General features: G+C 36.5%; 1 protein-coding gene across 17 annotated transcripts in view; it reads right to left on the bottom strand.

Annotated features, from left to right (window-relative positions):
- The window catches only part of ATF7IP (activating transcription factor 7 interacting protein), a 94,183-nt gene that overhangs the window by 64,452 nt on the left and 5,735 nt on the right, over nucleotides 1-23,996 (bottom strand). For 10 of the 17 annotated variants that reach the window (XM_062013868.1, XM_062013861.1, XM_062013855.1 and 7 more), the window contains exon 2: nucleotides 19,350-19,438. The exons of 3 other annotated variants lie outside the window; for them this stretch is intronic. Coding sequence is in view for 2 of the 14 variants with exons in the window: in XM_062013790.1 (XP_061869774.1) it covers nucleotides 19,350-19,363 (14 nt within the window). In the remaining 12 variants the exon portion in view is untranslated. Of the gene's footprint in view, nucleotides 1-11,543; nucleotides 11,566-12,250; nucleotides 12,565-19,349; nucleotides 19,439-19,948; nucleotides 20,141-23,996 lie in introns of those variants that run through there. 4 more of the 17 variants (XM_062013798.1, XM_062013769.1, XM_062013822.1 and 1 more) reach the window with 4 other exon arrangements.

Below are 23,996 nucleotides of genomic sequence, written 5' to 3' on the forward strand. Positions count from 1 at the left end.
CTTCTGTATTGAAAGGCATACCTTAACAGTAGACTTCAAAAGGAAAGAGATATTTTGCAGACACTGCTGGAAAATACCAGTCCAAAAACACGATCTTGCTTAAAAATACAGACGATGGCTCTCTGAAAGAACAAGAACTTGGTTCTTATATTTCTATCAATAAAGAAAATCCACTGTTGTTACACTGCTAGTACCCAAGTTCTCTCATTGGAAGGTAGAACTGCCCAGCAATTCCCATTCTTATGAATCTTCGGGGAAAAGGAAATTCCATGATTTTAAAAGATGCTATAGCTAGATTGCCCGTTTCCAGGTGGAAGAAGCCTTCCCAAAAGCCTTGATCCAGGTAAAGGATGGATATTATGTTGCATGCATTATTTTTTTAATCCATCTGATGAGAAGGTTTGAAGGGATGCTTGCAGATGCACATGTCACTTACACTGGCTTTACAATCCCCAGTCTCTATGAATAAGGTGCTCTAGCTGCTAAGTAGTTTGTACTTATCTTTTGTGTTGCAGGATGACCAGATGTCAACAGCTACAACTGTAGCAAGACACTAGTACTAGGAATCTGAAATATTTTCTGTGAATTAGTTTATTGTTAATATTACAAAGGAAAGTTGACTTCTGAACATAAGGAAATGAAAATCCGTAGTCTGAAGGCATCTCTTCTCCACAACCAAGAAAGATTCCATCTTTGCGTTTCCTTGATTTATTAGATAAAGGTCTTTGAAGAAGAATGTCCTCCTGACAGTCCTCTTTGAAACAATAGGCTGCAGGTTTTCTTGGGCTACATTTCTCAAGAGGACAAAAAATGCAAAATGAAAAGGAAGACTGTAGAGATGTTCAGCCTAATAAATGAAGACCTCTGCCTTTTAGAATAAGAACCTACAGGCCTCAAATGAGATCAACTTAAACTTCCAGAAGTATTTCTTATATCTTAAGTGGCTCTTTCTTCACTAATGACCCCAATGAGGTTTGCAATTATGCAAGACACACATGAAACACTCTAAAACAAATTTTTGGCTTTATTGTTTTTCCTGTGGAATTTTTTTCAAAGACAGTCACAAGTCACAGTTCGTAGACACTCACCAACTGTGCATGGCAGTTGACAGTGAGCTTATGGACAGAAGTCAGCCAGTCGCATTTTGTTGATGCTGATTAGTAAGATCAAAGATACTAGCCTAGTGAAGCAGAGAAATATATCTAGAGATGTGATCTTCCTAGGACCTGTGTCTCCTTCTGCTCAAAGAAGAGTGGGTGTAGAACCACTTCCCACGCCAGTGTTCCATTCCTAAGTGGAAAGGATGAAAGTAAACAAAAGAAAACCACATTTTTTCCCTGTAATGTGGTCATTGTTTTGCTTGCTACTCTAAATCTTTAAAAATAGAGAAACCAAGACACTACAAATTCATGTAGTATTGATAGCCTACATAAACATCACACCAGCATTCTGACATTTACAGTAGCATAAGATACCAAAAAAAGGAGTTCCATGTTTATCTTAACCAATATATTCTTTCGCAATGATTTTGCCAGAACAGTCCATAAAAGGTTTTTGAGCTTGGACTTAAAAAACAATGGCCAGGCTATACTGATACTATAAGCATTTTCAGCAGTGGTTAATACTTGGTCAGTAAAAGACTTCTCCAAAATGCTGTCCGAAGAGCTGAAAATAGCTCTAAAAAAAACATCCTGAATTTTACCATTGTGGGAGGGAGAAAAGCCGCTGCTCAAAATAGCTCTACAAAAAATATCCTCAATATTACCATTGTGGGAGGGAGAAAAGCAGTTAAAGCAACAATTCAGAAGCTCCATCATCCCAATCAGAGAAGTGTAGTCTAAGTAAAACCATATCATGGTTAATGCTTATGCTACAGTGATCCTGCCTGATTTAGGATGGCCATTAATCATCAGCTTCACTGTGTACACCCTATTACTCTTTATAAACAATGCATGAGTTGCTAAGTACTGTATCCTTTAAGAGGGACTAGAGACTGACAAGGAGGGAACATCCTGCCTCAGTAGGCACCAAAGGCTGGATGGCTGCCTAAGAAGTATGAAGTTAGCTGAAATCTGCAGTAACTGGGGGAAAGGTAAAGCTCAATTCAAGTCCAAAAAGAATTGTTCTCCCCCATGTCTACGAGAAGCATTGTAATTTACATGGCAAGCGAGACTAATTTAATTCTAACTACCCAATAGCAGAACCACTATAATTATTAACCAATGAGAATAATTTTAGGTAGGTTTCTATAAACACGTAACAGGATAAATATGATGAAGTGCTTTTATGTGGAGTGTTAACTTTGTGCAATTACCACCTGGCATCCATCTTTGTGCACACACGAAATAAATATCTAAGCTCTGTGTGTAAGACTGGCTTAATGCACACTGAGTATCAAAGCCTACTTGTGGGACAACAGAATTACACAAGACTTTATACAGCTATTTTAGATTGCTTGCTTTCCCAAACTCCATAGAAAAAAGCATGGAGAAAAATGTTTCCACAAAGAGTCACTCAAGGTGATAATCTACAATATACTTCCATTTTTCTAGAAAGCTACCCAAATGCCACTCAGAATTAGGTGCCAGAAACAGACAGTATGAATTATGGTCAGGACTGTCTCCATTGACAAATGGTATAAAAGCCTCATTTCTGAATTCTGTTTATGCAGTAGTGTGGCTCTTCTTTATGTATTAACATATCTATCTTATGCAGGGACAAAGAATCTTATTTTGAATAAACAGTGTAATCGTAATACCTAGCAATCTTTTCAGTTTTATCTAGAAACAGCCTTAAATCCAAACTTGAAGCGTTTTTTATTCTAGAAAGAATGATACTGAGTAAGGATTTCACCTCATATCAAATGATTAGTTTGCTTCTCCTTCTTTCCAGAGATTTCCTTATCTAAGTTGTGTTTGTGGGTTTTGTTTTGGCTTTTTTTTAATATGGAATAGTTTGATAGGGTCAACATACCTTCTCCTGCCAAATATCTTCTCTGGAACTACAGCAGAACTGAAGGTAGATATGCTTTCTGATGGGACAGTATTGGGATATTCTCTCCAAAACGCTCATACACAGAAACAGATTCTGCTTAGCTTGTTTTAGCGAAGGAAGTAGTTTCCTGTCACTGTCATGTGAGGATTTTGCTGTTTTTTCTCATTGAGTTTGTCAGTCAGACTTTGCCAGATTTTCTCACTCTTCACCTCAAATTAGTTAAAAAAGGGGACTATTCTTTTCATATCCTTTTTGCTAGGACTGCATATTTTTTGCTTCACAAGGTCCAAATTTAGTCCTTCCCAGTTCTTTTTATCGTGTAGAGCAGAATTTGAAGTAGGAGTCCTCTGATGGCAACACTATGTTTATTCTTCCAAGCGGTCTTTATAACTTGAAGGCTCATGCATGCTTGAAATAACAACTTCACAGGGGGCTTCCTAGACACCTCTGCTTTGTTCAGTGAAGATCCTTTGTCACAGTTGGAATGCGTTCAGCCTGTGATGACAGTACCAGATTCTAAACCATAAGATCCAAGACTAGCCATCAGAGCTTTCCCAACTGAGATGCAACTGGGCTGACATTGCTGACATGATACAGCTTTAGTTCACTTAAAATTGCTCAAAGATGATGAAGGTTCATAGGAATAACGAGTTTTAGAGCCTCTTACTCTCTTTCAGAATCCTGTTGGCCAATGTCTTACTGCTATAGTAGCTACTCTTTAAAAGAGTAGACTGTTTCAGTCAGTTCAAGTTCTGTCTTTCCAATCTTATCCAGAAAAGGAAGAGCTGCTTCTCTTTTAAGCAGACGAGGTTTTACCACAGAGCATCTGCCAGCACTTCTTGGAAGATATTTCTTAAAAAGGTTGAAAAAATCCTGCCCCAGTTTGAACCCTTTAGACAACCAGATGCTTCTCCAAGAAAATAACAACGGAAGATCACGTACATGCTCAAATTTAACAAAAGATAAAATCTACTTCTCTGTGGCCTTCTTTATGTTCTGCATTGTATTTGAGTAAGCTGAGGAAATTAAAAGGAAGATAGACCTAAAGCAGGAGGCATTTTAACAGAAGTTAGACTTGAAAACAGAAGGGTGTTTATTGAGTAAGACTAAATGATAGTGTGAGAAAAAACCACCTCGCATTACACACATCTCAACTTAAATGCATTTACAGCTCTTTCCTGCTGTTATTCTTCATGGACATATCTTTCTGTAAAGCCAACATAGTAAGAACACTTTCCAAACTCAATAAGAAAGAGCATACAAAAATTACGCAATGCTTGAAAACAAACAAATCTTCATTCTTCTCTGTCCTTGTAAAATATAGTCTTTCCCTAAAACCATAAAAAAATCTACACATATTTACAGGATTGTTGACACTGAAGTAAAGAATCAATGTGTATTTTTTCAGAGACAGATCTTACATTCCTCAGCCCCTCATTTCTACCTTATGCTATTTCTGTTATGTTGGTAGAATAGTTTGTAAAACATAATACAATGAGCTATTGAACCAGCTTTCCTTCTGTAGCCTTTCCGATTAGTTTTCTGATCCAGCTCCTTGCTGGGCTAACGTAATGAACAAGATGGAAAAGACTAGGAACAAATAGCTAAAACCAGGAAGTTACAAGGGCTGCTTAAGCAACATTGATGCAAAATGTTGAAACCATTTAGATTATTTACAGCTTATTTTCAATCTACTAACCCACAACTATTGGTGGCTTAGTACTTTTACCACCAGATGATGAGAGGGCTATGTGGTGTGTGTGTAAGCTACACTATTTAGGTATGTTTTCCATGTGAACCCAATTTCTTACTCCAGCTGTACATGCTCAACAGCAAATAATTTTTTTAAAAAAATCCATGCTTTTGGCTCACCAGGACAATTTTACTGTTGCCAAGATATCTCTACTGTTCAACATGACGAGGTTTTTAATGACAGACCAGAAGGAGCCAATATATTTGTCTTGAAGTATCACCAGAAATTAATCAGAAAGCTGTCAAGCAAGTAAAAATCTGTGCAGCTAAAAAACACTAATACATTAGCTATAACAAACTAAGCAATCCCAGCTCTACCAGTGACCTCTGTCTTCCTTTAAGACTGCTTGGAAGTCAGAAAACGAAGCCCGAGATGAAAGATGAAAGTCTGTACCTCAACGAATTTGAACGATAGATAAAACTTTTCTAAATGGTTACAAATTTATGTTTGAAGAAATCCACAACCACCTCACTGCACCACGGGACCACTTTCAAAATGTAACATGGGCAGGTTCTGAAAAGAATCATCTGTTCCACTCATCACAGTATTTTCTTTACACATTCAATACTTAATCTAATTCCAAATGGTTGCCCTGAAAGAACATTTAATGACAGACATACTCCAAAGAAAGGTTTCAGCTTTCACTGAAAGGATAAACTCTGATAATTCTTAACTGATTTACCTCTGCAAGCCTTGGCAAAATCCAATATTCAACTAAATAGTTGAATAGACAAATTCAACATTTGTGGTTTTTTGGTAATGAAAATCAACCATTGAAAAAACCTTTATAAAGTTTTGGCTCAGCACATTTAAAATTAATCTCATATCAAATGTATGTACAGATGCCTCAGCATTTGAAACTAATGCTAAAAAAATACAAAGAAAAGTCTTCCAAATAACATCAAGCACTGTGACCTAGAAAAAAAAACTTTCAATAATTCCTGAAATATCTTACTCACTGAAAACACAATATGAACTACATAAATGTCTGCTGTAACTTTCTCCCCTCTCCCCCAAACTAACAGATTTAATCTAAAGATCTAGACTCAAGGTGCTGAGATAACAGGGCAGAGACTATGTTTACATCTCACTAAGTCACCACAACTAGAGCAGAGGAAATAGGTTGGTTAAATACACATAAGCACTTCAACACCATGGAGAGAAGAACTGATCTTCCATAGGCAGACTAATAACACAGCAGTTACACTTTTTTTAAAAACTATGTGGGTAACTCAGCTTGCTTTGGCTTAAGAAAAACAGAGAACTTGTGAGAGATGAGATCTATCACAGCAGCATATCAAAAATTTCATTCTGGAATGTTCCCTTTTATTTTTCTGTCCATTTTATTGCCAAAAGCTTCCCAATATCTAAGCTAAAAGAACAAAGCAGAAGTACCATCAATCTAATCTACCTTTGATAAAGCAGCATGATGCTTGTGCCACTCTCCTGTGACAAACTGATGAACCCAAAACATCTGTCTGCTGTGAAAATATCAGCTTTCCTACACCATCTCTGCTCCTTGGAATTCTGTTCTGTAAATCAAGGAGAAATTATCTGTGCAAGCTATAAAGCATAGGAAGTATTCACTTAGTGTCCACAAAAGCCTTCTCACTCCCACAACCAGTATCCAGATACAACAGTTTAGTGAAATCTCTTGACACAGACCACAACACATTTGCATATAAATTTTTGACTAGTCATGTGATACAGCATATGCAAAAGAGTTCCGGGAAGTAGATGTTGACATTTTTTGCATTTGGTCTTTCATGTTAGAGATATTCTATGAATTTAGAGTTATATCTGGTTGTTGTGTTTTTGGGCAGGCTTAGTCCATTTATGTTGAAGTTTCAAACCACTAAAACTCCACACCCTAACACACCAGTATTTTGGGCTCAGGTTCACAGCATTATCTCGGGTTCACAGTACTCACTGACTTCAGTATTTGTGTGCACTTATCTGGAACAGCCTTCCCAAGGATCATGACAGCAATACTGGACACTCTAATCTCTTTAGAAGATGGAAAGAAAGCCTTCCCCCTAGAGGAAGCTCACCTCTCACACCAAGTTAGAAATAATAACAGCATGCTAAAACCAACTGATAGCCTGCATCATCTACTTCAAGTGGCACTAAAGTTTTAACATTTTAACTTTGTTAATTCCTATGATAGTTAGATTTTCTCTGCCAAAGTCCTGGACTCAGTTTTGCGATGCCTCCATTTTTGAGTTGACTGATGATTTGCTAGCCTAGAGAATGCAAGTGATTTGTAAAATTTGCCTTACACCATCAGCAATGCTTCCTGGAACGCACATGCAGCTCTTGTGCTGGCACACGCAACACTCAGTTTATCCTAGCCAATAAAAGAAAACAGATGCAATTCTACCGCTTTCTCACTTTGAGAACTCACTCATTTAACTTTTGATGCCATTAACACCTTCAGCACAAAATCCTGGGCCACAACATGTTCAGATTTCTCTTTCCATAACATCTTGTGACAGCAAATCCAGATGTGAACGAACTTTGTAATTTTCATTTCCTGGACCCTTAATGAAACTAACTGCATGCACTGGAAGTTGCTGGTGCTCTACCTCAACTAAAGCTGGAAAACTTCATGAAAATCATTATTTTCAGTAAAGTCAGTATATTCATTCTTTGCAGCACAGATTACTTGGGAAAACTGATTAGAGTTCAGATCTGCTCAGAGTAGCTAAACAAGGCTTCGTTCCCTCTATGAGGTTGCTGATGAAGAACATAGGGGACCTCTTCTCCTCCCACTCCAACACACACATACACAATGCAGGCTTATAACACAACTGACAGCAACGCTTGTGACTGATCATATGTCACTGAAGTTCTAAACCAAGGCAGTATAAAAGTTGCCTTCACAGCTTTAAATATTGTTTTCTTAGATTAAAAAAAGCACCAAGCAGATTCACGTGTGAAAGGAAAACATCAGATAAGGTGAAGTTTTAGGGCAGATCTCATCACAAATTAAGAAAAGGTCCCACAATAAGAGAAATGAAACTTTACATAAAAAGGAGGTCACTGACTACACACCACTGGGATGACTGCATATTATTAGGTATTTTGCTTTTCTTGGCATGGGTTTTCCTTCAACAATTACAAGTTTTGCTGCAGTGAGATTAAGCCTTGCCCACTGTTGTTTCAGAAGAGGAGGGAAACAATAAAAGTATTCAGAACAACTCAAAACACATCTGATGAAAAATACTAAGCTACCATAATTAAGGAAGACATTGTAGAGCATGACAACAAAAGGGACCATTTCTGGTCCATCAGAACATTAAATGCCCTTAGCCATCCATTTGCTGAAACCAGAAAGGCACTTAGGTAATGTAAAGATGGCTAACTTTAACCTCATAGTCTAATTATCTTATCTGGCTAAGAGCCACAAGAAGAGACAGCCCAGAAGTTAATCTTGAGCAGAAGATCATAGACAATTTTTGTACAGTCTTGCTACATCACTGTAAAGCTGGGCATGGTTTGAGTAAATATGTAACCAGATCAGAGTCAAACTAGTGATAAAGATTGTATCAGTACCTAGGAGGTAACTATCCAATAACCAGAAGTTTAGATTACATGGAAGACTTCATGCCAGCATTATCCCATATAACTCCGTTGTGGAGTTGCTATAGTAGATAAGTCACATACCAGCCGTTCCAAACCCACATGGCATCTAAGTGCCATAGACTGACCATTCTTTAAAGCCTGTCTTCAAATCAAGACTAGATGTCTTTCTGGAAAGAGAAAATAACCACAAAGAAAGAAAATTCACTGCTTCTTTTACTCATTCACAGCATAATTTTTAAAAAAGTAAAAAAAAAGAGCAATATTTAAAAATAATAGCTGGTCTGCCTCCAGCTTCCTATTATTCTCCACCTGCTTTCCACAACTTGTAGAGCCTATGTTAGCAGTCATTTTTGCTTTCTGAAGGACTATATTCAATGGATCTACTGCTTTATATTAATTTTTTCCTTTTAAAACTCAATACTAGGCTGCGTAAGTAATACGATAGCCTGTACACAGGACATCATTATTTCTGCTGGGCACCTGCAAAGCTGAATCTGAAGGTATATCCACTTTTGTGACCCTCAATACTCCAATGGAGGACCATCAAGATTGTTGATGACTGAAGATGACAGAAGAAGTGAGACAAATGAGATGAATTTGTGTGGTATGAAGAATAGATAGCTAAGTAAGGAGAACTAATTTGCTCTCTTAAACAATCTAATTGGCATTCATAGAGAAAACAAAGCCAGATTGTTTTCAGAGATGCATAGCACACTGACAAGAGGAAGCAGATATAGCTTGCAACCAGACAAATTCCAGACAGATACAGAGAACGGTTCTTCCCCACAAGGGTGATCAAACACTGAAACAGCTTGTCCAGAATGGCTGTTAAGATTTCCACTCTTGTTGATTTTCAAATCTCACATTAACAAACACTGGAATAACCTGGTTTAATTTTGAAGTTGCCCTCCACTGAAGATGTCAGACCAGATGATCTCCAAGAGGACTTTTCCAAACTAAATTACCAATTATTTCTACAATTTTGTGCTTCAGAGACAGTGATTTTTCTGTCTTTTCCCAGGACTCTTCCTAATTTTTCAATACTATAAAAAACCCTATGGACCACAGGATTATAATTTGTATCGATGCAGAATTCACCTGTATAACCATGGCAGATTTTAGAGTATAACTTCCTTACTTGTTCTCTGCAGTCAAAAGAATTTCCACTCTTCTAGGTTAACTTACTATTTTGGATTTTAGCTCACTTTTTTTGTCTCTATAATTCCTACTTAATTCCAGGGCAAGGCTGCTTGTTAAGCAGGTATGCTCTGTAACAGATGGTTTCTAAACGTATACCTTCAGATGTTGCTGTGCAGTAGTAGCTTGAGTGGGTCCCACTAAAATTATCCAGATCACTCTGTAAGAGTTGAGCTTTCTATCCTCTAGAAGTTAACAAAGTAATTGTTTTACAATACCAATCAAAGAAACTTTAGTTGCAGCATGCTTCCTACCCCCTCCCCTTCAAAAGTTTTAAAAAGCTTTTGAATCAATTTAATGTTTTATTGATATAGACTTTGGAGTTAGGGGTGGTAGGAGAGTTTCTTACTAGACTATCAAGGCACAATTGCATTACACATATGAGGCATTAACACTGAGGCATCTTGTTCTAAAGTAAATTATGTTAGGATTTCTTAAAATAAAGAATTATTTCCATTAAGCCACCTCACTGTTAATCCTTATTATATTCTTTTGCATTTACTGAACCTCTCAGTTGTCCCTCGATTGTTTTTCTCCAGAATGGATGTGAGGCTAAATAGTTATAGGTCATCCTGCTTAGCCTTTCTAGATAAGAAGTCTTCAAGGTTGTGTGATGTTTCTATTGTAAGTTATTGGGAGGGATATTTCAGAAAAGAGATGTTCTCAGCCAACTCTTTAGAACTCCTGGGTGCAGATTACAAAGATCTGCCGATAGCCTTTGTTAAGAAATGTCTACCACAGACTCTTTAGTACCTTCCTTGTAACTTCTAGATCTTAAAGTACTTAAGTCACCTGCCAGATATTATAATGTAGTCTCACTTCTATTTAAAGCAAAAAAAAAAAAAAAATATTGTAATCTTCTGCCTTTTCTCTTTCACCATGAATCTTGTTAGCAGTGTCACTTTCGTTACTGTGTTAAAAACAGATAAATAATTCTAAAACTCACCTCAGTTATCCTTTACCTTAGTAGTCACGGTTTTATCTGAGGAATGTTTTGCTTCTCTTAATATTTTCCACATTTTTCATGCTCTGCCATTCAATGCCGTTTTTCCTCTACCATCCTTGCACTTACACTTTACAGAAAAGGAGGGAGGGGCTTCAAATTGCTTCTTTCACATTCCAGTGAAAGCAAGACTGATTTTAGTAGAATTTGCTCTTTATGGACAATCTTTATAGTTGTTAACTGTGACTTCTAATGTAATTGATTTCAAGAAATCTACCAAACACCTATTTACTTTCTTACTTCCTCAAATGCATACACCCCATTGTTGTAATTTTTTTAGTCTGGACATGCATATAACCAGACTTATAAATTACAACCAAAATTGTGTCACATTAAATCTTGAGTTGTCACTCAGAAGAAGTTATCAAAGGTTTCAAAGTAGATGAGATACACTAAAAAAAAAAAAACCTCATTTGATCCAAGTTCTTGGCATGCAGCACCTTACTCTATATTATCAATGCAGAAGTATACCTTTATTATCATTCAACTTCCCTCTCCTCAGTATCAACCAATTACAGTTCTTTTTCCTAACATATTTACATCTTCTTTATCAGCCTTAGTTCACAATCCATTTCAAAATGGCTCCAATTCTTTTTGTCGCTATTGCTGCCATTTGCAGCTCAAATAATCTACCTGACTACTTTGCCGTTCTGCCTTTCTAGTTTTACTATCCTTGATTAATATAATTTTCCCTCCAACCAGACCAGGCCTATCTACTGCCAGTTCCACATCCCTATCTTAAGCTGCTGTCTATCTTTAAGTGACCAAGTTTTCTTTGGCCTGTTCATGTATCTCCAATTATCTCTTTTCTCTAGATTTCCCAGATCCAGTACTTTTCTTTTACCATCTCCTCTTCCCAGCCTTCCACACTGTCATAACATTTTTTCACTTGTAAAATAGAAACAACAGAAATACATTTGTGCAGAAGTAGCACATCTGCCCCATGCAGTCATGTAATGCACTACATGCATAATCACAGTAACAATATATTATGTAATTAGCAACACTCACCTCGTTAAAATTTGCTGCTCTAAGGGAAGCTTATTTTCTTCTAAAGAGGGATCAGATAAATATAGTTCTGATCTGCTTCCCTAATTAAAAATACATCTTTAAAAAATTTACATAAATGCAATTGAGAATGTGCATTTATGCTAAAATATACATGGACAACACTTGAGTGTCCAATACGTTCAATAGATTTGGCATTTGAGAAAGAAAATAATTCAAACTACAACCAGAGTAATCCAGTTTCTTCACAATACCATGAAATCAAAAAATCACCACTGTCGGATTCAACCTTCTTAATTCTGCACCCTTTACAGGGGTAAGCTCATAGTATTGCTAAGCCTCCATGTGCATCAACTGGTGTCACTATAGTGACAAAAATAACACAGTAGCAAAACAGTAGAGGTTTGAACCACACAAAACCAGTAACATTAGCAGCAAAAGCTACATACTCCAATTTCAAATATTTTTAAAGTCTTCAGTATTTACTTCAGTAAACATTTTACAATAACTGCTAGTTAACATTCTCTGTAACAACAGCAACCCAAAAATAATTAAAGCAAGAATAAATTACTTCCGGGGTTCCCAGAAAACTCCTCATATTTAAATTTAATTTCTGGCATTATGCCAAACTGGAGGATGGGCACCTAAGTGTAAATAAAGCTTCAAAGGCCTCTAAAATATTAAGGCAGAAAATGAGTTGCTTCTCTTACCTGGTGAGAAGGTGGCACGTGCAAAATGAGCTTCCTCCTTTGAGTAAGCCTCTGACATGTAGCTCATTTGCATAAGCCTCACAAGCTACAAGTAGACTTCCAGGTCGGCCATCTTGATACTAAGATCTTGTTTTGTTTACATAGCAGCATGAATACTATTTTTTAGCCAGTCGGAGCTATGCTGTTGTACCTCTCAGCTAGTAGCCTACATCTGCTTGTTACAGCCTGCTGGAACTCCCACTTCTCCACATAAGTGGCTGAACGTGTCAGGAGTGCCCCTGCAGCTCACTGAGCATGCCACAGCCTCCAAGGGAACAGTGCAACTGCAAGTGCCTCCAGTCAGACTCTTTGTACTGCCTTCTGTGCTGCCAACTATTAGCACTGCAGCAACTATGTACAGTGAAGTACCTCCCACATACCACACAGTAGTACCAACAAGCATAAATTTATTACAGCACAGTGCAAGACGGCATATTAAAACAAAAAAGCTGACGCTTCCTCAGTTATTTCCATTTGCTATCAATCTAATTACACCTAGGTTTCCTTTGTACATCTGTTCACCTTCATCAGTGCTATTCTTTCAGACCAGAAACCAGTGTGCTCCCGCAATCCATGCACAGGAAAAGTCCATGACACATGTTAGTTGCTGCTGACGCAGAGCCAGACTGCAGTTACAGCTAGCTGGCGCCAGTAAAAATTTACATAAAGGGGCCTCATTTCAAGGCTAAATTGCAGCAGGGTACTGCTAAGCAAAGCCTCTCCCCTCCCCCTCCTCCCACACTAAGGGTTCTAGAGTATATAGTCTAGTTATTTCCTTACTAATAATCCAGATCCATATCAAAAGTCAAGTGCTGCTCTTACTGTTATAAACAAAAACTGACAATAGTCTCTGCAAAAGAAATTCCACCTTGAAGTCTGTCCCTAGTAGAATGCCACAAAATGATGCTGTTTCAGTGATTATAGTGAGCATTCGGTTGTAATTAAAATACTCATTTCAATAAGGAATCAACTTTTCTTAAACTGCCATTTCAATATTTTGCAGCCTGCTAATAGTTTTAAGTGGGATAGATTAATTTTTAACCTAATTCTGACAGGTAATGTCCCATGCCATTTAATTTGCTGTTTCCATATCACATTTAATTTTTCTTCATTAGGCAGAACAAAAAAACAAAACAAAAAAACCCAAAACAAAAACAAAAAAAAACCAAAACAAAACAAAACAAAAAATCACTCCATGCGGAGCTGTGGACTCTTTCCAGGTACCTAAAAGGTACAGTGACAGGTAGAGGCAGAAGCTTGGATTTCAGCCTCACTCCAACTGCAGATAGCTGTTTCTCAACTCTTACCTTTTTCCTTTCAGTCAAAGTCCAATTATATTAATAAACGAAATAAATTTTACAAATGCTTATTCTAAATGTCATAGTACTTTTTGGGGAAAAAAAAAGAAGCCAGGCTTTGATTACTACTAAGTGTGTATGCATAAAGAATAAATCATTCGCCAATACCTTCTTCCCCTCATTTGCTGTCTTAGAAGAAACTCTTACAGCACAAGACAACTTGTCGCAAACAAACGTACTATTTATTACACCCACCATAAACACAAATTTTTGAAACACAAAATAAAGTAAATTTAAAACCACAGTAATGTTTGATTAGCTACACATCTAGCAACACTGCTGTAGTTGCAACCTGGCACCATTTAGTGGAAAAGTGATGGAGACAGTGCTGATTGTTATTCCAGCAGGGCAAAGGCAGAGTGCCCTGGGAGCAGAAGAGCCTGCTTTTAGCCATAAGTCTCTTCTAGTTCTCTGCATTGTTCCTCTTTAGAATGCCAGTAGTGTCAAGGCTATATATAGTCATATTACTTTATACATTCCCTTTTCCACTGTGACAGTAATTTGCTGGATGGCTGGTTCTAGGTTGTTTGAGCGTAACACAATTTGCTCATTTGTAATGCAAAAAAAGATGCTGATTTTGTGTCTGAAGGTATTTAGTAATGCAAATTACTCTTCACTGGTTGTTACAATTAATCCTCAGCTGTTGAATCCAAAAGCCTAAAGTGATGTGTAAGGGAAAAATAATTATTTCTCCAGAATGACTGTCACATTAAAGTGACTGCCATTAACTATACAAGTGATCTGGTACTGCTCTTGTTTTATGTCACATGTATCTTTTATCTTATTTACAGATAGATTTATGTCTTTTAGCACATTTAAGCACCGTGCAGAATATACGCTGTTATCATTTGCTGAATGAATCATTAAATGAAGAGTCTCTGAGCTTAAAAATAAAGGGTCTCAATGTTTCCTTGAAATAGGCAAACAAAAAACACATCCTTGTGTTTCCCACATACAGCCACTGCCTTGCCATACCCAGCTCTACAGTCTTGTGCATAAATACCAGAGTAACAGTATAATTCACAACATAGCAAAGCAGACACTGCAAAATAAGAACCTTTATTTGGAGCACTTTCTATTCTTGGCTCCAGTTTGCTCGGGAATGTCCAGGCCAGAGCTTGCTGGCAGCCCCGAGAGCAAGCTCTTCATCTGCCATCTGGGGAGGCATCAGTCCACTTCCAGAACATTCCAGAACCTTCCAGCAGTCACCTACACCCTCTCTCACACCCTCTCAGCAGTACCTCCTCTCTGCATCTTCTTGCCTCTCATACCACCAGCTATGTTAAAACTTCTTTCCACACACAGAATGTTTTCATGAGAGGAGAAGCAATCGGCTTAGTAGTTAAAAACACATCGACTCAGTTACACAGGGCACAAGGGGGTGCCTCTAGAGCTAGAAGTGAGCTGAAGGAGCTACAGGGCTTGCTAAGCCCAGAACCAACTGCAGCATTTTCCTGCTACACACAGAACAGATAAAACAACCACAAGAACTAGCAGAGGGAACATTTTAGCTGCCTACAAACTAGGATATTTTGTGTGGATTTTTTTTTTTCCATTTCCTGGGTGTGTGTGGGGGAATGTTTGGGATTTTTTTTATGTGTGTGGGTTTTTTTTTGGGAGGGAGGAGTATGTTCCTGTTTGTTTGTTTAAATGTGAGACTCTAACCTGGAAAAAGAAACAATAGCATACTCAATTATATTCTCCAATACAGAAAAAGCTAAAATGTCTGTCTGCCGTTCCCACAGTTATCATGTAGTCAGTAGAAACACCTGAAAGCAATTGTGACTTGGCCTTCTCAAAGACAATTAACAGGACTCTTTCTCCAACACACACACAATTTGCTAATCTCTTATCAGAAGCAACCTTAAAGAGCACGTTATAGCCAAAAGTACTAAGTTTCTTTCAAAATAATGACTATTAGCTGTATGGTTTCAACTGGTATGTATCAAAGACAACATCCTCAGATTTTAAATGTCAATTGATTCACCTCAGAATAGAAAGGTAAAGTCTGCCACAGAATTATTTGTCCAATTGACACAATTTTAGATATGAAAGTATTTAATTGAGAAAGTCATTCTAAAATAAAAGAAATAAAAAACAAACCAAAGACAACAAATCATGGTGAAATCTGTCACTAGCAGCTTGATCTACAAAAGAAAAAAGAAGAAAAACCACCCACCACTGAGCAAAAGAAAATTAAAAGCTCTGGGCCTTCTATAGGCAACACACCCACGAAGGAAAATAATCTTTACCCTCCCACTTCTCCAAAGTATGAAACATGAGAAATTATTCATGTAAGAGTCAGACAGAAGTTTACTGGTTCACAAGTTTTTCTTGCATTGAGCTTCAAAAGGCACAGAAAATGATGCTCAGTTCTAAAGCAGGGAATTGTTTATTGACCCAGTATCTTAGCCAGTGTCATTTATTTCAAGGTATTTTGCAGCAGAACCCTATATCAACAGAAGAAGCAGGAAAGGGGTGGGCAGGAGGAGGGAGGCTGACACTAATTGTATCTGCTTTTCTACTGTAGAAAAGGGGTGAGAAAGCATCTAAAAATGCTTCCAGGCAGCATCAGAGTCTAATGTTGCATTCCCTTTCTTTTGGAAAGTTTAAATACTCAATTTGACTTCTTATCAACTTCAGAAAAAGCATATTTGGCTTACTTAAATGTACATTAATTTTGTCATTTAATGAACAAATATTGAAAAGCTGACAGATTTTAATCAGCAAATTAAAACAATGTAAAAAAATTAACATTTGTCTTATAAATCCTTCATTGTTGAGAAAAACATACTGAAGTTTACAGCTAAAATAAAGGTCCAATTCAACTTGTTAATAATATTCATAATATGAGTAAGTACTTAAGATTTAAAACAATTCTAAGTGCTTAGTAACCATTTGTTTCTAGTACCTAAAGAATCAAACAAGTCAGCTGTTTAAAAGCAATTTGCATGCATTAGACAGTATTGTGTTAATTCAGCAGTCCATTCCAGTTTGTTTCAAATCCTGCCTGAAATTGTTTGCTCCCAAAATATCTACCAAAATAGAAGATGCAGCTGTACAAATTCAGACAATTCTGAGTTCTAAGACGAACATTAAAAATAATAAAGCCATGTTAGAATGGTTCCAATCAAGTATGATTTAGTAATGAAAGTATTTCAAAATAGTTGCAGCACAAATGAAAATAAAGTAGAATATTTTTCTTATAATCAAATACACCATTTGCAAAAAAAAAAAAAAAAAGGTGAATCTATATACCCATGACTAAACTACTGTTGGCTACTTCTCATTGAAAGTCACATGTATTTCTGACTGCTAATTAGCAATTTATTTACTTCTGAAAGCCTGTCCTTCAAGTTCACCTATCAGCAGTACAAAGCTAATTGTTCTAGAATGCACCAGATCTCAGAATTGGAGGAAATGCATAAACAAGAACACTGTGCAGTCTGACAATGCATCTTAGGCATTAAAAATGTATAGCCATCAATTAAAGTTGTTAATTCATTATATACAACTATTGAATTCCAATTATTGACATCTATGGTACATACTTCATAATTTATTTTTTAGCATCCACTTCAGTGTACTACTGTACAGCAAGCATTACAGTGTACCTGGACTTCTAGAAACAGAGATGTCTTCCATATGCCACGCAGGTTTGAAAATGCACCATACTTTATGTATTTCAAACCCACTTAAGCAAAGAAAAAAGAAAACCCCACTCCCCCTCAGAAAACCCCTGAAAACAAAACAAAAACCCAAACCACACCACCCACCCAGCTCATACAACAACAGCTCCCTGACGGGCCAGTCATCATGTACAGCGCTTCTAAGAATGATACTGTTTTCAAATCGGAAACAAGACCAAACGGAAGGCAAGACACTGAAACAAGAGCTTCCTTATGAACTCTGGCAATCTCTCTGTGCATTCCTGTAAAATGGGAGTAAGCTTACTCAGCTCAGAGAAAAAAAAAAAAAACAAAAATGAAAAAAACCCCAAACAACATGGGCAACAAAAAAGGCACCAAAAGGGCTGTATGAAAGACACGACGTGAACATACAATATCTTACTCAAATGTGATACATGTGATACTCAAATGTAGTACATTAACCTTACAGTGAATGTCAAAAGATACACTAGTTTTCCTTTTCATGTTCCCATTAAAGAGGGGTTTAAAAAAAAAATAAACCAAAAGAACTAACAGCACTTAATTTTTATATGCCTACTGTTTTATAATATTTTCCTATGCTCCTTTAAAAAAACAACTTAATCACAAACACCAAAACAAAAAACCAACAACAAATCTTCCAAAGCATGTGTGTGGTACGGTATGTTTTAGACATGAAATTTCATCCCCTTCAATGATTACAAAGTATGAGTTTGGTGATCCCATTATAAAGAATTAATTGCTTCTGCTTGCTTTGAAAAATACAAGGTATTAACAATTGGAATTAATCAACAACAATAACTAACTAAAAACCACATAAACACAAACCTCAGTAATATGTAAGACTGGAGTCAGGATGACTTGACTCACAGAAAACCAGAAAGATTATTGTTTGGGGGATGGGAAGAAGGAAATCTCAATACATCATTAATATGCATTAATTAGATGAGGTGAGTGTATGGCAAAACCTCTGATTTTATCAAGATAAATGAGTTTAAGTAGAATTTGTTGTCCAAGTTTCCAGATATTTTCAAGTCCACAAATATTCTAAAGCTCTTACCCAAGCAAGAAAAGGTACTATTAACTAAATGCTGCCTTAAATCAAATCCAGTAAGGAAAATACAACTAGCAATAAAATAAGTAATAAACTACCTATCTACTTGTATTTCATCATCACCTGTGACAGGTTCACATTATTTCTGTCACTGACCTTTTATCCTAAAGCAGGAAAATCTTATAACTACTTAAAAATTTTAACAAAAGTTAGCTGAAGTCAGCAATAAACCTGGGCTTAAAATCCTGTATTTCATTTTTTTTTTATTCCTTCATATCAAACACACAAAGACAGAGGCAAAATCTGTTTTGTGATGTGCACCATCTGCCCAGAATGCTCTTTTTATTTATAAATAGTGTATTGTCATTAACTATGGAAGACCATTTATGGTGACAGGTATTTAAAAACTAATTTAATTACCAGGTGCCTTGTCACAGAGTATGCCAAATGCAACAAATTACTGTGCAAAAATACTGAGGAAGGAAAAAACTTCTAGGTGTTTAGTATTGACTTCCTTACCACCAAGTTCAACTTCAGACAGAAAAATATTATGAGTTACATCCTAATGAGTTATACACCTCTTTGGTTGTTCCCAATAACATTTATGGACAACTTCAAGTAAGTCCCTATTTAATTACTCTCAAATTAACTCATGTGCAGCTTAAGACCTCGTGAAGGCCTTAACTCGATATCTGAGTCAGACACAAAACAAGAAAATGAACGAGTCATGAGGAAAAATGGCTGCTTTCTCCTCCTTTTTTTGTTCTCCCTTTTCTCACCCTTTTGTTCTCCTCCTCCTCAATGGAGCAAAGCTGAGCATGACACATACCAACTAACTTTTAATGAGTGTTAAGCATGACAGATAGCTAGGCCACCAACCAATAATACATATGGGAAAAGACCAGGCCATGTGAAGCCACTAGTGCTTTGAAACTCGGACTTCAATTAAGTTATACAAAAGAAATAAAAGAATAATTTACCTTGAAACTTTCATTCTTTCATTCTATCATTTGTAGTAGTTCTGCAGAATTTACAGTAGCGTTACTCTTGAGTAGTAAACAACAGCTACCTGCAAAATAGTTAACATTTACATAATCATTGCTATTCCAACGTATGTTTTGTACTTCTTACCTACCATTGGCTAAAGTTACATATTGAAAATATGACAATCAAATGTGAACGTAACTGCTTAGTTAAAAAAAAAAATACAAGATATTTGAGTATGAGGCAAGCCTTTGAGAATGGGCAGCATAAGTAAGAGCTCTTACGGCCTGGTAAGGAAGTATGCGAAAATGAAATAATTCTTTCAGCAAGACATATGGGTATGACCTTTGACCTCTCCTGTCCCACCCAATCTCCCCTGTAACTGAGAAAGGATGAAGGTATGTAAATTTCTTCAGAGAGAGAGGGGAAGGAAAAAACACACCACAAAACCAAAAAACCCCATCAAAACACATCCTCTTGTTGACAAAAAAAAAAAAGTCAATATTTGAAAGATTTTTAATGCAGCTTAGAATTAGCTAATTTCACCTACACAAAGTTTGAAATTGTTTCTCAGTAAAGCAGAGCTGATGCTTACCTCTAAGGTCTGGAGCATGTGATGGCAACAGCTCTGCTCATTTGCATACAGTCAAGCTGAACTGCTGCAATGAAGAACACTTCGTCGGCCATTTTGAAACTGCACTGTCTCAGCTGCACTGACAACGTGATTAAGATGGCTGCAATGTGCACTCAAGACCAGCTACTCAGTGACAACTCAGCAGTGGATAAAACATTTATACAGCAAAGCACCTCCCTCTTTGCCACACTGCAACAAACTTCACAGGCAGAGGGGGGGCAGAGGAATGGTTTCTTTTGACAGTCAGGAAACGGCTAATGCACGGCTGCAATATTGCAGCTACTCAGAGCCCCACAGGTAAACAGAAAACTAAAATAACCCCAAAACCACCGACAGGAAGCTCTGCTAGGTCTGTGATCCAGGATTTGTATCACATACTTCAAATCCCTCCCAACTCCAGGCAGTTTGAAATCCATGTCACATATTAACAGCCACAGAGACCGCACCAGAGCATGCACAGAACTGATAAACACTAGGGAATACTTTTCAAGAGCAGTCTCATTCCACTCAAGAAAAAAAAAAAAAAAAAAAAAAAAAAAGACAGATTAAAAAAAAAAAAAAGAGGCTCATTTGTACCTTTTTACAGCATCACCTATTTTGAAACATTGTGTAATAATAGTTACCCAATAAATCAGTTTTACCTGGGGAGAAAAAAAGGAAGTTCACATTATAAATGAGAAAGCCAGCAAAAAATCCCATAAGAACACTCCAGAACTTCAGTATGCACAGAAATCAAGTATCTAAGATGCAGTATGTTGTGTAAGTTTTTCAAAGTAGAGATGTATCTAGAATATCTTCAGAAATTTTGCTGGAATTTTCTTGTAACAATAATGAGTAGTTTGCTCCTAAAGAACTGGTTTGAGAATCTATGAGGGAGTAGAGGGGTTGTCAAACAAATACATAATTTTAATGCAAGTAGAGCTAAATACAGCATGGGTTCCTCCCTAATATCTGTTCATTAATGCAAATCACATACTCTGGTCCAGGCAACACGAGATGCGTTCTGGATGAAACTCCTCTGTATCTGCTACATGTCATTACATACACCTCTTCTACAAAAAACAAATACAGCTATTTTAAAACAAAATAACTGCAAGAGCAGACAGTGCAATTCTAAAGGTAATTAATGTTGAATCATTTCTAACCTTCTACCAAAAAAATAGTCTCTGTGATCAAAACTAGCTCAAGACAGTAACCCCCCTTCCCACCAAGTGGGGATATATGCCCTCCATATCTACTTCTTTTATAAAACAATCTAAACTTACGTAACTCTGCATGTCTGTTGCCAGCTGTAGCTGGTTATTTCAGGACTGATTAATCACGCCAGCAGTAGTTGTCTGATGCACTCATCAGCACTACAGTATTTCAAACTTGAAAAATGCTGAAATACACCATCTAGCTTTTGCTTTTGTCCTTGTATTACCATGATTTGCAACACAAGAAAAAGCACTTGCCACATACATGTAACCAGCTACATTCCTTATTATCGTCTTTGATAATATTGCACAGATTCAGAGGACTAAATTACAGCATGCTTGAAGTTCAAATGCCTAGAACACAAGTCTCTCAAAAACAAATCTGTTAAGATTAGACAGCAATTTAATTACAATTAATCTAAAATTACCCATTACACCAAAGTTTTTCTGCACTAAATCAAAATCAAATTTGCAACAAATTCAAAAGAACATTTACTATTAGCCAGTCATAACCTCAATGTTGCTTACTCTGAAATTAATACCTAGAGTCTCCAGCTTACAAGCAATTTATATTCATCTGTAACATTTAAAAACTCAAACTTAGTATTTGATTTATATGACAAATACACAGGCTCTTTTAATTCCCACAGTAGTAATGTTTTAAATAGAAGAAAACGCTCTATTTCGGACACCTACAAAATTTCTACATCAAAAGGTAAAATTTGACCTCCAGTCCTACAAGTTCAACAAAAACCTAGTGAGGTTCTAATCTGGAACGCAAAAGCTACACTAGTACAACACTGCATTCTCCAACACTTATTCGTGGATCTTGATATACAGAAGCTTTACTACTTAAAATAGGTTTGAATAGGCATAACTACTTGGCAAAAAAAAAAAAATCAGAGAACACTTTCACTGAGCCAGAGAAAGCAGAATCCATGTCACAGTGCAGTTGCTGCAGTCACTTACCTTGTCAGAAAGCGTCATGCAGAGGTATTGATGCGCTAATACAGACAGTCACTTAGTTGCATAAAATGTAGCTGAATTGTAAGAAACCATACGCATTTAGTGAGGCATTCACTTTGATATACTTTGGTTAACATACACTGGCGTGTTAACATGTTATAATATATAAACCAAGCTAATTTTAAAATAAAATTAGGAGTGAAATAACCCATCTGAAAATGTTTTGGTCCAGAAAAATATTACAGTGAATCTACATTCATGTGAAATTCCTACTTTAGTGTGAGACTATAATTTCTCCTTGATACTTAGAGTGACCTCTATACAGGCTCTCTGAAAATCAAAAATAAGAAAGAAAATTGGGCATTTTGATAAGATACAGAGTGGAATCTAAACTTGACATATTTAGATTTCTCTTAAATACATAATAAAAGCTCCAAACAATCTTAACTCTGCCCTCGTTTGATGACATGCTAACACACTGCAGTACCATCTCAGTGAGTTCAATTATTCTAGTAATAAGTTACATTTTAAAACAGAGCTTCCATTTTCCAACCTTTTCATGAACATCAATTAAGAAACTCAAGAGAATGATACTCTGTCATTTTCCTAATTGCTGCCCAGTATAAACAATATAACCCACCCACCCCCTACATATCGTTACATAGACTGAGACTTTACACTAGGGCTCCTACCCTGAAGAATCAAGGCGAGGCAGTGAATCCTAGACTTTCGGACAGGGTTTCATGTCATTTCACATTGCAAGTGCAGTAAAAATGTGGCCAAAGTATAAATAAGTTATTCTGCTCAAATTTTATGCTTATAAACTAGTCTGCTATATATCATCTACATTTCCTTGTGTACAAATCACACCTCGGATCCACTTCTCTTATTTATTCTCTTCTTTTGTTGTTTTTTTCTTTTTAGTTACATTGGTTTTCTTTTATGTTAGTTAACATTAAGTAGATAAAATATTTCTTAAACTGATAAAAGTCATGAGAGACTACTACTGTTTGTATATATCTTAACTGAAGTCTCAATAAACCATCTACTGAAACTCTCCTTTATTCGTACATTTACACAGGCCAGTAGGTGGACTTCAATAAACATCTCAGCTCTCATGTCAGACTGCAAGACCTTGACAGATCAAAACTGGGGAAAAGAAGACACTCAAGATGATCATAAGACAAAGAACACTAAACTCTAGAAGGTCAAAGCCTGCACATTTGAGTTCTTCTCATAACTCTAAGCCACTTGATTGATGGTGGGACCAATGAAGGAGACTTTCACATACTGACTGAAGTAAGCAAGCATGTATGTTTTACCTGCCAGTTTGCTACTAAGCACATTTTCAAAGATTTGAAAAAAATAGAATGCAAGACCTTTTTAAAATTACCTTCTAAATAACTTGGGGGAAAAGGTAGAAGGAACTTTCTTTCATGTCACTCTGGTTTGAGGTATTTCATTAGTTCTAGTGATTTTGGGGTTTTTTTGTTTGTTTGTTTCATTGCTTTTTTAAATAAAAACATTTATTCACACTATTGTGAAATGGAGGATACTGCTTAGAACTACACAAAATGACAGCAGATCATATCCACATCCATGTAATTCATAATGCAAGAAAGAAGAGAAAAACATTTTTCCTATTTTAAAAATATCCAAGTTACACAAAGCAAACAAGCGCTATAATTTATCTAAATATCTTAGAAAATAAATTATTTTAAAAATACTTTACACAGATATCTAATTTACTAAGATATCACAGAATCTGATGTTTGTTTCTGGAAGAAACAAGTTCTGGTAACTCAACAGCACAGTTTTTAGTCATTTATAACATACACAGCTCAAAA

The sequence above is a fragment of the Colius striatus genome, chromosome 1 (assembly GCF_028858725.1).
Source record: "Colius striatus isolate bColStr4 chromosome 1, bColStr4.1.hap1, whole genome shotgun sequence".
Lineage (NCBI taxonomy): Eukaryota > Metazoa > Chordata > Aves > Coliiformes > Coliidae > Colius > Colius striatus.